A 15,388-nucleotide genomic window follows, 5' to 3' on the forward strand; every position below is an offset into this window, starting at 1 on the left:
CAGAAAAAAGGAAAGAAAAAGAGGTAATTCACACCCCCAGTATGTAGTAATGCATATGTAGTTTGTAAGGCACATCTTTTCTCTATGGCTTGTTCTGTATCTATCATATTTGACTTTAATATTGTGGGAACCAGTTGATAGCAACATGACAGTCAGTATTATTTTAATTAGAACCCATATCTCTGCAACCTAGTTGTTTTTATGAACCATCTTGCACTTGCTGTTTTTAAAAAATAATTTTAATAAGACCTTGGGTATGTACAATGTCTTTTTATCTTGACAATTATTACATGAATCCCTGTCTTCCTATCTATATGCCCCAGAAGTGCCCTTTTTCTCAGTCATAAAAAACTGTTATCAACCATTAAAAGATGTGCCTGATTTCACACCTTGTTTGCTGCAAGTTATTAGAGAAAGAAAAGAAAATTATTTCAGTCTGAATATGCATATATCACAGGACTTGTAGGATTTTACAGTAAAAAAAGATGTAATATGCTATTTAGTGTTAATACACAATAATTTACTGTCTAGTTTTAGATTTTGAAAGAGTTCTTAAGACTTGTTGAAACAGAATTAAAGATGATCTGTTTGTTTCTTATAGCTTTTTATCCTGCGTATAGAAGAGGTAATCCACAGTTCCCATAGTCTCCTCTTTCCTCCCCCTTCAAAAAAGGCTTGCCTTATGATGCTTGAAAAGTTACCCATTTTTGTCAATAGGCCTTATCCTTTTAATGTTCTCTGCATATTACTGTAAATGTTAGATTTTAATTGAAATCTGTTGACCCGTTCTTCTTCTTCAACTTTTCCCTTTAGCAGGAATCGCTGTCCTTCATATGTTTTGCCCTCCTCCAATCATCTTTGTTCATTGTCAATTCTTCTGCAATTCCTTTCCTGTTCATGTCGTCTTTAACCCCATCTTTCAAATGCCTTATTGGCCTTCCCTGTTTTCTCTTCCTTGCTACTGGCAGCTCTAATGCTCTCCTTATTGCTTGTTCTTCTCTTTACGTGGCCAAACCACCTCAGTCTCACTTCTCTTGCTTTTCTCTCAATTCCACAAACTCCTGCCATTTCCTTAATTTTCTTATTCCCTCTCTTTTCGTTCATTGACACTCCCAATAGCTATCTCAACATTCTCATTTCTGTTCTTATCCTATGTGTACAAGAGGTAATCCACAGTTCCTTATCTATTTCCTTAATTTGTTTATTCACTCTCTTCTCTTTAAGTGACACTCCAAATAGCTATCTCAATATTCTCATTTCTGTTCTTCTCAACAAGCCTTTTTCTTTCTTCTTCAGAGTTTAGGTCTTTGCTCCATAGGGGAGCAGCAATCTAATCATGGTCTTATATGCTGACTTCCAGTGCCCCTGGTAGCCTTTCGTCACAGATTACTGTGAGTACTTCCTTCCATTTCTTTCAACCTGCCTGGATTCTATCTGTCACAGCTCCTTCATTTTGGATTGTAGCTCCCATGATACCTAAAGTCTTCTACCTGTTCCAACAGCTTCCTCTTTATATTTGTGATCTCTGACCTTCTTATTTCTACCCCTTCTGCTAACCATTACTTCTGTTTTTCTGGCATTTACTTTTGAGCCTCTTCTTTCCAAACTCTTCTGCCCCACTTTAATTTTCATTTGTATTTCACACTCAAAAACATCTTCTCCTTTTGCTTGTAAATGGATATCAATACATTCTCTCTCCATTCTGCAAGTATTTGCTCTTCCCTCTAGATGTTCTTCAGAAAGGTCTATACATACTTAACTCCATCATCTCCTAGTGCCTTGACCATTTCAGTGACAATCTTTGATTGTCCTCTCATCTTGCCTATCTTCATTTTTCTGATTGCTTCTTTGACCTTTGCTCTACTGACATCCAGTACTGGTCCTGCTATAGGTGGTGTTTCCTTCAGTTCTTCTACCTCATTTGTGGTGTTGAGTATTTCATTGTGGTACTGTTTCCATCTCTGTTTTATTGACTTTTCATTCATCAGGAGCTTCCCCTTCTTTGTCCTTAATTACTTTGTTCACTGTGAAGTCTCTTCTGCTGTTTCCCTTTGCCTGGCTATTCTGCTTACCTCTCTCCCCTTCTGGTGTCTCCTTATGGTCATACCAATTTTTAATTGCCTCGTTCTTCACCACTGCCATGGCTCTCTTCAACTCCTTTTACCTGCCATTCTTTGAAGGCTTCTTTGTTTTCCTTGAAGGTTTGCTGTACTTTTCAATCCGCCACCATACTTCCTTCTGTTTTTTTGTCGGCATCCTTTTGTTTTGTCACAAATGTTTTCTGCCTCTTGAATCAGGCACTTTTTTAGTTCTTTCCAGTAACTATCTACATTTCCAACAGTTTTTTGGATCTCCTGTATCTTCCTTTTCACTGCCTCTCTGTATTTCTCTTGGTTTTCTCCTTCTAGCTTCCACACCTAAATCTTATCAGTTCCTTTCCTCTTTTCCTTCTTCTTGTTCCATTTATTCTTCATCTTCATTATCAACACTATGTTGTTGTGCCACTGCTTCTCATGGTATCACCTTTACATCCAACACCTTTTTTCTGTCCCTCCTTTGGACTAAGATGTAGTTAATGTGATGAGGTGCTCCTCTCTCTTTTGGAACCTAATGTTTATTAGGAACAAATCTGTACTCTCTACCATTTTTCCAGTAATCTCTCTCCTTCCATGTTTTTTATTCCATAGTCTTTCTCCCCATGTGTCCATTCAAACCCATCCACTTTTTCTCCTTCTGGTGCATTCATTTCTGTTCCCACAATCAACATCTCACTATCTGGTATTTTTATAGTCATGCCTTGTAGTTTCTCTTCAAAGTCCTCTTCTCCTCAACAGAGCATCCTATCTGTAGGGAATAATAACCTGACACTATGTTTAGAAATCCATCCTCATTTGTCACCTTAACGGTCATTAGTTGGTCCAATGTTCTCTCTACTTCGATCACTCTCATCTTATCTAACACAATTCTAACTCTGTTCTTTCCTTTTGACCCCCCCCCCCCAGAGTAGAACATATTGTAGCCCACACCTACTCTTTCATACTCTGTCCTTTCCACTTTGTGTCTTGAATACATGCAATCTTTACTCTTCTTCTCTCTAGCACATCTACTACTTCTGTACCTCTCCCTGTCATTATGCCAATATTCCGTGTCACTATCCTTAGTTTCCCAGCTTCTTTCTTTAGCCACCTTCATCTAGCAGTACCCCCTTGCCAACTCTTCATACTGCCTGGGGAATAGTAGTGCACATCACCTATGGGGTGCATTAGCTCTATGGCATATCATGTGATTCTTCTTCATATTTGTTTTACAAGGTTTTTATGCCCAGGTTGCAAGTCCTTATGGCAGTCCTCCTCTTTTCTCAACTTGGCTTAGAACTGGCTATAGTGGAGTTGAAAAATTTCTCATAAGGAGTTATTATCAAACTTTGCCCTAAGGCCAACACCTTCAATTCTGGAAGTCCCTTATAACTATCTCTACAGTTGCAGAATATAGACTGGCCTGGTGGTTAGAGTGCTCAATTCACAATCTGAGGGTCGCGAGTTCAAATCCCCATCCCACCAAACATGCTCTCCCTTTCAGTCATGGGGGGGGGGGGGCATCTAGCCCTTGTGTAGATTTGCATGAAATTCAAAACAAAACAAACCAGCAGAAAATTGTAATACATTGTACAGCAAGATTGGTCCAACCTTTTACTTATAGGATCTATAGAGAATGGAAAATTGAAGGGGGCATAACTTCTTACTGATGTGACTTACTGGGTTTTTCTGTTTAATATGTATTTGTGAGGAAGTTTTTTAATGCTTAAAAAATTAACAGTCATGTGTAGGCCACCAGTAGGACCACTCTGGTACATACTTTAACAATGGAGTAACAGACTGTCTTGCTTTGTGTTTATTGGGAAACTTGCCTGCTTTTAAATGGTATGTTCATGGTTGTAGGGCTCACATGTCTATTCTTCAGTGGAATATCTGAATAGATGAGTATCCACTTTTATATTTCTGCAGGATGCCTTTCTGAGATTGTGGAGGAGATGGTCCTAAAGATAAAATTTATTTCTGAGAGTTGTGCAATGCATAAAACATACTTTAATTTTCTCCAGGATTGCAAGACTGCATTGTTTTTGTTTACAGGGAAAACTGAGTATTTTATATTTCTGCAGGATGCCTTTCTGAGATTGTGGAGGAGATGGTCCTAAAGATAAAATTTATTTCTGAGAGTTGTGCAATGCATAAAACATACTTTAATTTTCTCCAGGATTGCAAGACTGCATTGTTTTTGTTTACAGGGAAAACTGAGTATTCTAATTTTTCTTGTTAGCAAGAAGAGTACATTTTAGTTGTTGTCATTTGTTGGCTATATTCAACTGAGGTTGCTTTGAAGAGTCAATTGTTTTGTAAATCAGTTGCTTTTGGAACTAGATTTTTCTTATTTTTCTAATCACTGTGTAAGGTATAATAGACACAACAGCTGGATATATTTTTCTTCCCCAAATGCCATGATTTCAGTATTTCGGTCTTTAGTACCAAATGTTTTACTAACAGTTGTAAATATTTTATCACAGTTGTTTGTTTAAATAAGTCCTGAACAAGCTTTGCAATTGTAAATACAGTGTGTCATTTAGTGTTTATGTTCTTAAGGTATGTATTACAACTTCACTCTTACTGACACTGTTCAGAAGTTGGTGTGTTTGTGTAGTTTAGGTTTGTATTTCCAATGTTGATTGCTTGTTAGACTAGTGATACAGTTTTTTGTCTGTGAAGTTCTTTTTATTACATATTTTGGTTAGAATTTTTGAATAAATTACAATTTAATAGCTATTCTAAACTTAAACTTGGTACAAAACAGTATAGATAATTTTAATGATATATTTTAGTTTAAATTTGTGTATGTAGTTTATTTGGATTGGCAATGCTGATTGCTTGTTAGAGTAGTGATACATTGTTTTGCTTCTGAACTAATTTTTATTACATATTTTGGTTTGCAATTAAATTGCATTTTTAGTAGGATTTGAAAATCTAGAGCTGATACATGTTAGTAATAAACTGCAATTCTAATTGAAATAATTCACTTTCAGAATCTTAAAAAAAATCAACATTTTCAAATGAATTGAGAAATAAAGTTGAAATATTATATTACTACAAGTATGTTTGAATTGTTTATGGAAGTTGATTTTGTGTATTGATTGCTAATAGTATAAAACATGAAGTTTCTTCTTAAAACTGCTCAAAATTCTAATTATTCATGACTTACATATAAAGATCTAATGATACATGAAGATGTATGTAATGCTGTTTTAACTTTTCAGATAACTTATTTACTTTATGAAAAGGAAGAATTTTGAATCTGGATGAGATGAAAATTAATTTTGAAATTTTTGGTCTTAATTTTCAGTCATCAGGGAAACGAGAAAAAGAAACCAAAGCACACAGATCTTCAGAAAGAATATCAAAGTCATCACCTAAGAAAAGCTCGGAGTCAACCAGGAGAGAATCCCGTGTAAGGGAGTCTGCTAAAGATTCCTCAAGAAATAAAGATACGGATAAACACAAGGACAGGATCAAAGATAAGGAAAAATCAAAAGAAAGAGTTAAAAGCTCCAAACCTGAAGATCAGAAAAGTAATTCAAAAGCTAGTGCACGGAGTGGAAGGGAAAGCTCTAGAGGTAGCCATGATCGCAGAAGTGCAGCTGTATCTGGTCGTTCTCGTGGTAAAACACTTGCCATAACAGAGGAAGAAGACAAAGAAAATGGACCTAGCTTAGAGCAAGAAGTGGAAGAAGAAACTGCAGAAGTAATGGACTTAAACATGGAATCTTATATTCCTGATACAGTTAAAGAATCAGGCCCACTTGCTGATGATACACCAGCTGTGGTAAGTGAACCTAAAGCTGTATGAAATGTAAAAGAATTCAATATTTTTGAATGTATGTTGGACAGGAATCATAAAACTTGAAATTATTTGCTTTGGACTAATGCATCTTTTGATATTTTTTTTTGTCTAGCTCATATATATTTTTTATTATGTCAGACATACTGTTTTTCAATTGTTACTTCTTTCTTCTTCCAAGCACTTTTCAATCAACCACCATTCATTCATTTCTCTGCAGATTGACTTGAAACTTGGTAGGGTTATACCTTGGTCCAATATGCCCAGACACATTTTTCATTTAGGTATTTCTAATGATTTTGTGGGAAAAAGGTCAAACAAACCAAAAATGTATATTTTTGGCTTCCTTGTGAATTTGCTCATTTTGAGTCTTTTTTTTTTTTTAGGGTGTCAGAGCTCACTAAAAAGGCTTAACTTTGGAGTTTTTAGTCAATTACTCAGCCATATTTTGACCACTTTACATGGTATTTGGTACAAAAATACTTTTCTACACATACCATATATATATATACATACAAAAAATATGGGATATGCTCATTTTAGTTTATCTTAGGGAAATCAAAATGTCACAGAAAGCATAATTTTTGAGGTTTTGGTCCACTTTTTGGCCATATTTCAACCAATTTACGTTGAACTTAGTCGAAAAATAATTTTTGCAGGTCTGAAACAGAAGACATAGACAGTTTTGGATTTTATGTCTTTTGCTCAATTTTTCAGTGAGGAAAGCACAATTTGTTTTTTTTTTTGTGAACTATTCATGTTAACCAACTTACATGGGATTTGGTACAAAGATATCTTCTTGCATATCCCTAGCTAGCATTGAGATAGTTTTTGATTTTTCCATGTTTTTCACACTTTTTTTCATGTGTCAAAATTGACTGTGTTGGGATTGTGTTACAATGACACATTGCATTCACCTGTGAATGTTGACCTCTTTCATTTATGGAGTGCTACACAATCTGATTTTTATTATTTTGCCCATTCCCAAACCTAGGCAACCATTGCTAGGTGTATCATGGAAAGCAACTTAAGTAGAAATAACAGAAATAAAACTTAACTGAAAATATATAGTTTTAATAATTAATAGTTATTAAAATTATAGAAGTACAAAAATACACAATTGCTCTCAAACACACCCAAGAAATTTAATCTTTAATACCTAACATTTTGTCCTTAAACTTGCACTTAGTGTATGGCATTTGATATATGTCTAACTTTTCTCACTCGGTCTTGTTTTAACACACTACTGTATTCAGGTTTTTTATTTGAAACAAAATTCTTATATGTACCAAGACCACAAGAAATATGTAAATTGTAATTGCAGTACATATTATTGATTACTGCTTTCATTTTGTATTGAATTATATTACTACAGAATACTGTGAAAAATTAAACCTTTTTAGCATTTTTGTGTGTATGTAAAACAGATACTCAGTTTAGTTCTTGAGAATGAAGAATTAACATTTTTTAAATAGAATTAAAGAAAGCAGTAATATTCCTTCAGTAACTTACACTGCTTTTTACACACTATTTATATTCCTTATATACCTGATTTTACTTCTACATCAGAACTGTAAACGCTTTATGCATTATTTGTGCTTTTTAATTGATTAAAATACTTTTGATTATCTTATATTAAATGATTTTTAAATACGTCTTAAATTTCATCAAGACCTGCATCATCAAATAATCCATTGGACATGTGCAGGATAAGTTTTACACTTCTCCAAAGGAATTTGAAGAAACCAATAACTTGACCTAGATAGAGAACCTACATAAATGTATCTGTGTATGTGTATACACACACACACGTATTACTATCAGTTGTAATGAATGACTTACGTCATTTATATAGGTAACCATGCATATATAGCTTGCTTTTGTCTATTTTTCAACCTAAATTAATCTTCTTTAACTTAAGGTTTGGTTGGCTAGCTAGAATGCTATGATGTTCATCCTTATTTTTTATTATTCATTTCTTTGCATGTTTAGACTTTGACAGTCTAATGTTGTTATCTGGCTGGTTAGTTTATTATGTGGTCTGTATTGGATTTTCCCCTCACTTATTATGAATGATAGGTGATAGGTTGTTATGTTAGTGAATATGCTTAGAGAGAAGATAGAACAACCTATGATATGATAATAATTGAATGTTGCACAAATGAGGAAACTGTACTTTCTGATAAATCTCCATATATAACATAACATAATGTTTGGGAACAACATCAGACCTATTGGTCCATCTTGGCTGTTCCATCCTCTAAACTAAAACTATTAATAAATACATTTTAAAAAATCTTAAAGCCAGCCCTTATCAAGCTTTCTCTTAAACTTACTTAAATTTACTGCTTCCACAGCATCTGAAGGCAACCCATTCTAAAAGCCAATCACCCTGTTAGATAAAGAAAACTGTCTTAGCTGAAGATGACTCCTACCCTGTCAAAATTTATATTTGTGTCCCCTAGTCCTACTATTCTCACTGTTAAACATGAAAAAAGATGATGCATCAACACTATCAATTCACTTTACAATCTTAAACACCTCAATCAGATCCCCCCTAACTCTTCTTTTATTTTTAGAGAAAACAATTTGAGAGATTTCAACCTCTCCTCATATGACAACCCCTCCATCCCAGGCACCATTCTAGTAACCCTCCTCTGAACCCTTTTCAACAATTCAATGTCTTTCTTAAGGTAAAGAGCCCAAGACTGAACACAATATTCCAAATGTGGCCTAACTAGTGACCTATACATTGAAATTATAACCTCTTTAGACTTGTGTTCAATATTTCTCTAGATACAACCTACAATCCTATTTGCCCTACTACTAGCAACAGCACACTGTTTGGTTGGATTTAGAAACTAATCAACTCTTACACCAAGATCCCTTTCTATCATAACATTATTAAGGTTATTCCCATTCAAGTTATGATAACTCACATGCATTATCTTGCATTTGTTATAATTAAAACCCATTTGCCATTTATTTGCCCAACTCACTAAATGATCTAAATCCTTTTTTAAATCAGTAGCATCCTCTTCACAGCTAGCAATACCCAAAACCTTAGTATGATTTGCACATTTAAGTAATTTATTGACCATTCCTTCATCTATATCATTGATGTAAATATATGCAGTTCTCCTTGCCTGAACCTTTTGATTACTACATTATACTTTCTGCTGGTATGAGAAAAGGTTCCCAACATTGTTAAGCATGCTTGTTGCATAAAATAAATTACTATATTCTTATTTTTCTGAGCCTCTCCCCTTTTCTAATCTGAAGTTGTATTGTTGTATTCTAGTTCTTAGTAATATTATAATAAATTTACATGTTTAGGAGCTATATTTTTATAATTAAACTAAGTTGTGGAGTTTAAAACTACCTGTATACCCTTGAACGTTACACCAGTAGATGTTACACGTAAGTTGATGTTGTACTTGTCATTTAAGTACCAACGATTAGTGAGGGTGACTTTTGGAAACTGAGATAATACTGAAATAGGTTATGAAATAACCACTGAAAGATGTTATCTTTTAGCTGGAGATAAGAACTTACTTGAATTTCTTTTTAACTTTAGAAATATTTATTATGATAATATATCAAATACTTTTCTGTATGAGATTATTTAGTGTCTTATCCCTATTGTATAATTTATCTACGATAAAGAAAATTATATGAAAAAACTGTGTTGCTATTCATAAAAAAAAATTCTTAGTTTTAGGATAATTCCTTCAATAACATTGCTTGAGATTGTAGATGTGTATGTGTATACTTATTACTGTAAGTGTGTATGCATATGAATGTAGCATGTTGGTACTTATTTAAGACAAAAAAAGTCCAGTTTTACATTTTTGAATTTTCAAAAGCATATTGTGTAACCATATTTTTTCTAATATCTTGAAAACAGACATATTGTATACATGTATTTTTACTTATTTTGTAAAGATATTTTTTATATTGAATTATTAATCTGAATTGTAGTTGTTGATTACATAGGCTAAATTTCAGAGGCTCATACTTGGATGTATTATTCAGGTTGGTACTTAAGATAATAAGGAGGAAAACTTTGAAAACAAGATGAATTATCAGTTCAAAGTTTAGCTGACCAAGTTATCTAGAAAATGAAAAAATATTATCGTTTAATATATACTTGTAACACTTTTAAAGCTTAACTTCCACTTCTGAATGATTTTGTAAATGGCTACAGCTGCTGAACACTTTGCAGGAATTTACTGAATAAAACTGACAATCTAGATACCTATTTAGATATGATCTTACATGAACTTTTGTTATAAAATGTTGTTATACATTTATTAGTTGTTGTTATAGTGGGGAATTTCATGATTTTCTAGCTTGAAGATCAAGATCAGTTGTTAGACGATCACCTCGCAGGACAAGGGTTTGAAGAATTAAATCAGTTGGATACTGGAGCTGTGGAAGTAGGATTTTTAGTTTAATACTGAAAAATTTACTTTCAGAGTGTAAATACTATAAATAATAACTACTATGCCTTACAGATTTTAAGGTTTGCACTATTATGAACTAATAGACATTTAAGTAAAATGTACAATCAGTATTTATTGAACAGACTTAATTCCTCTTTTAGAACCACTTTCAGGCCAACTTCAGTATTTTTTCTTAATTGTTTAGTTCATTTTATTATGAAAAAATTTTTTTTACTGAAATTATCTTTAAAAAATGTGTTTTTCCTCCTTATAATACACAATTTAGAGTTGGATATAATACACAATTTAACAAAAGTTTTGTTAAAATTTTTTACTACCAGTCTTTTTGTCCAGCAAAGCCTCGCGTATCTCCATTCAAAATCTTATTTTCCTTGTTTTTCCAAGTTTGTTTTACTATACAGTCAAATGAACTGTGAAATAAACATATGTGTTAATTGTTACTGAAGTTTTCTTCCAAAATATAATGATAATGAAAATACTAATTTAGTGGAAATTTTTGTTGTTGTTGTTGTTGGAGAGATGTTTAGTTATTATACTTGTAAGTAATAGAGTAGAAAAAAAGTAAAAAAGTATCATAGTAAGCCTCATAGTAGTAATTCACATGCACTGTGATTAAAGTAACATATATGCATGAATTACATTATGTAAATACATTATATTCTTAAGCACGTTTCATGTGTTATTACATACTTCAGTTTGATGGCTTGTAACCTAAACAATCATACAGGTGTTGAAAAATTTGTTAATAAATATTAATTTCTTCTTTTATAACTAGATGCTAATTACTAACCAGTTGTTATCCTATGTCTTAGATGATAATTTTCTGCTGTCTTAAAGCAAATTTTGAGAAGACTTTGTGTTGGTAGTGATTAAAGTTATTTACTTTTTTCTAGTTTCATTGTGAATTTTGTCATAGCATGTTGTCTGTTCAGGTGGTTCATGAATTCTTGAATCTTGTCTATAGTGTATGGCCATATAATGAATACATATCTGAGCCAATGAGTATAAACTAGCTCTTTTCGAGGAATTTCTTTGAAAGGAACATTTCATGTATTATTACATACTCCGATTTAATAAAATTATTGTTATCATAATTAGTAGCCTAAATAATCATTCAAGTGTAAATTCCAAAACTCTGAAGAAACTAAACAAAGACCAGTAAAAGTTACAATATATATATGTATATACCTTAGCTGTAAAATTCTAGATAAAAATTATCACATATGGCTATAACTTTAATGGTAGAATAGTTAACGAATTGCTTATAGATCAACAGGTCATACTCTTTAAATTTTTCCCCCAAGGCTGTTTCAAGTGCCACTGTGTCTCGACCACCATCTACAAGACCAACCACTGGTAGATCAAGGCCTCGTACTGGTTCAAGTAAACCAAAAATTAATGTTCCACCCAGTGAATCTGGTAAGAATGTTATGTTACATAGTAATATAGACATTAGGTTGTCTCACTGAATGTGAGAACATTTAAAACTTGTAGTAGAATACACTAGTTGACTTCAAGTTAAGTACCACAAAAGAAAAAGAAAAATATGTAAGATGACCATAGTAGATAATTCACAGTAAAAAGAGCCTTATAGCTAGCACGATTGGAAGATGATATTTTATTTTCAAAAGTGCTTGGTTTATTGAATCTTTTTTACCTCTCACCTTCAAACTATATATGTGAAGTGTATAAATGATTTAAAATTAAAACGATGATCACCTCCGTATATGCTTGTTGTTTATGAACAACTTGGCTCATTTTGTGTAAACCATAATTTTTAGGTTTCTTTTTCTTCCATTTTTTTGTTTATTTATTGATGAAGAGGAAAGCGAGTGCTGAGCATTTCTACATCACCAATCAAGTTGTTTATTGTCCTTATGCACAAGTGTAACAATAATAAAAGTTCCCAACTGCAACGCATAATAGATCAAAAAATATTTTTTTCAAAGAAGGGTAATACACTTAATAAAAGTAATACACAGAAGAAAACTTTTCCAAAATGCCTAATTTTTTTATCAAATTTAAGACATTTTTAGTTTTCTCATACTCATTAGTCATGTTTCAAAATTAATAGTATATTTTTTACATTCAGAATGTTTAACAAATTCTTAATGCCATTACTAACTTTCCTCCATCTTGACCTTAAACACTAATTTAGAAACAATCTTGTTGGAAGGGCTTACACAACTAATTTTCAAATATGACTGGGTCATCTAAATCTGTGCTGATAAGAAGGACTGTCTGAATTTTTATTAAGCTTCCAAATGCCAAACTGAATATATTGTAAATAAATAATGTATATATATAATGCTGTTTTTATGTTTTTCTCTGAAAGTGTTTAACCACCTTGTATGCATGATCATTTAGCATGTATGCAACTTTTTGTTACCTGTTCATTCATGGCACATTTCTTAAAACTGTAACGTGATCTCTGGATTTTGACCTAAAAATAAAAGATTATAATAATAATATCTAAAATTCATTAGTCTTCAGAAACACATTTTTTTTATAATGTCTCATCCACTTAATGTAGTGTCACACTGAAAAAAAGAGTAATAAATAAAAACAAAAAGTTCAAATCATAACATACCAGCCAAAAATGAATAAAGATCAACAAATAGAGGCCAAGAAAAGTTGAAATGCAATCAACAGGAAAGCTGAGTTTAAAATTATGACATATGACTATAATCAAAATTACATCTAACAAAGCAGGTGAATAGGCTGAGAACACTAAACCACTTTAATAACATCAATTTGATAATTGCAGTCTATAAACAATCCTTCTTTTTGTTATGTAGTTTACCTTCTTGGAGGAAGTTGAAGATTTTCACTTTTTTTTTTCATTTCTATTAGCCTTATATTGTGATTATAACAAAAGATTATTCTTGATTGAATAGAGTTGTTTAAACATTTGTTTAACAACAAGATTATTCTTTCTTACAGTATATTTGTTCTTGCAGGAACAAGCATAGAAGAAGTTCAAAAAGATCTGAGACCTCCCACATCATTTGGTTCATCTTCTGACTTAACTGATGGTCCTCCACCAACAGCAAGGTTAATTACCAATACGTATACACATTTCAATCATTAATTCATATACCATTTTTTGTAAAATTTCACCTGTATATCTTTAGTTCCAGGAATTGCAACAAATACCGTAATCTTGAAAATACTAAATGGTGTACATTTTTATAGGTATTAAAATTATAAAATATTTTGCTATAATAATATTTGTATCTACTATGATAATGCCAAAAATACCAACAGTATTTTATTTATTAGTATTTATATTCTCCAATTTTCTAGTAAAATGGTAACATAAGTGTAGTATTATATTTAAATGTGTTAGCTCTTCTATCAAACAATATTTTTTTTACAGCATACATTATCATCATGCATATATTATACTTATTGTAACACAGCTGTTACCATTAATATGTTGAACTTTCCTTTGTCAACAAAAAAGTAACACCTTTTTTTATACTTATCAAAGTTTGATTACTTTTTCTAGTTATAAATATCCAAGTTTCTTTTATATTGTTATTTTTAGGAAATTCACTTCTTTATCGCAAGCTGTATTATAATTAGTGTGTTTGACAGTTTGCTATGCTATTGTTTTTACCTTTTATTAATCCTGTACGTAATTGGTTTTAATCCGTCCTTTTCCATTTTTTAAAGATAATTTCCAAACTTACTTACTGTGTACACTATGTTATGGACATAGTTTAAATGCTGAACCAAATTTTATAAAACCAGCCCTAAGAGTTACCTTACATGCACGTCTAGGACATTTTTCATTTTGATTATAGTTTTTTTGTTACTATTTTCCAATTTGAATTTATTTTAAGTGTGTGAGTTTCCAAAAGAGCTTGAATAGAAATCATGTTGATTTTTTTCTTTTGTGAGTCAATGAATAATGTGAAGAGAAAATATAAAGCTTTAGTAATTCTACATTCAATCATTGTAATACTTACAATGTATATATTAGAGTGGTTTGAATTTGAATGTGAAATAACATGCATGGACATGTACATATCTTAATTTACTATTTCTGTTTTGATGTTTATGTATATTACATACACATAAATGATGATTTTTTTTGTGCAGTTGTAAAGGTGGTCATTTGTGGGTTAATATTTGTGAAAATTCATAAGATTTGTTTCCCTGACCAAATACTTTGGTTTGGTATTTGTATACATGTGTATCATAAATCACATCCTTATGGTTTTGTAAATAAAATAAAATCTAAAACAAAGCAAAGAAAATGTCCCATATTCGCATATTCCTTTACTTAGAATTTAATAGAACTTGTTATATAGAATTTATTTCCCTACAAGATATTAACTTTCCTTTTACCATAGACATGAAAATAGTTATTTCTAGTAATTTATTTGTGGTATTTTATTTCTTGTAAGTAGTTATTGTATGAGTAAATTATTACTGTCTTCTTCATAACTATAGTAACTTCATTTCTCTCAGGTCTTCATTAAGGTCTGCTCTTAAATCAGCTCGCCCACCTAGTGCCAGGCCAGCACCACCAAAGGTTCGAAATCGTGACATTATTCAGGGAGAAGAACAGATGAGGTAGCAACTTGACTAAGACACAATTGATATAGAGAGCTACTAAATTCTTATGTTCAATGTAGATTTAAATGTAATAAGGGATATTATACAATATTTGATAATATTGCCCTTCACATTTGTTGAAAGATATATTAAGAACTGTCATCTGTTTTAGGCCTAAGTACATAATCAGTCAAGTAAGTAAAGCCTGTATGTGTGAGGATTTTAAAGCCATAAAGTAAAATTTTTACTTTGCATAATTTCAGGGGCATACTGTATATTGGTTAAATAGTGTTTTACCAAAGCTATTAGTTTGTTTTATTTTGGAGGGAAATATATGCTCTTCTTTTATTAATGTATGTTCAACTTCACAGCAATAAGTTATTCTTGTGTTATTAATATTTCCAAGTATAAGATTTTTGTTTTATCCTTAAATTAAAAATTTGTTAAACCTTACAAATTTAAATTTTAAA

General features: G+C 31.8%; 1 protein-coding gene across 1 annotated transcript in view; it reads left to right on the forward strand.

Moving 5' to 3' along the window:
- The window catches only part of LOC106478841 (TRAF3-interacting protein 1-like), a 46,073-nt gene that overhangs the window by 19,143 nt on the left and 11,542 nt on the right, over positions 1 to 15,388 (forward strand). The window contains exons 6-11 of the mRNA XM_022382531.1: positions 4 to 23; positions 5,392 to 5,871; positions 10,239 to 10,325; positions 11,657 to 11,771; positions 13,313 to 13,406; positions 14,832 to 14,936. Of these exons, the coding sequence (XP_022238239.1) occupies positions 4 to 23; positions 5,392 to 5,871; positions 10,239 to 10,325; positions 11,657 to 11,771; positions 13,313 to 13,406; positions 14,832 to 14,936 (901 nt within the window). The remainder of the gene's footprint in view (positions 1 to 3; positions 24 to 5,391; positions 5,872 to 10,238; positions 10,326 to 11,656; positions 11,772 to 13,312; positions 13,407 to 14,831; positions 14,937 to 15,388) is intronic.

This window comes from Limulus polyphemus, unplaced genomic scaffold, assembly GCF_000517525.1.
Source record: "Limulus polyphemus unplaced genomic scaffold, Limulus_polyphemus-2.1.2 Scaffold254, whole genome shotgun sequence".
NCBI classification, from domain to species: Eukaryota; Metazoa; Arthropoda; class Merostomata; order Xiphosura; family Limulidae; genus Limulus; species Limulus polyphemus.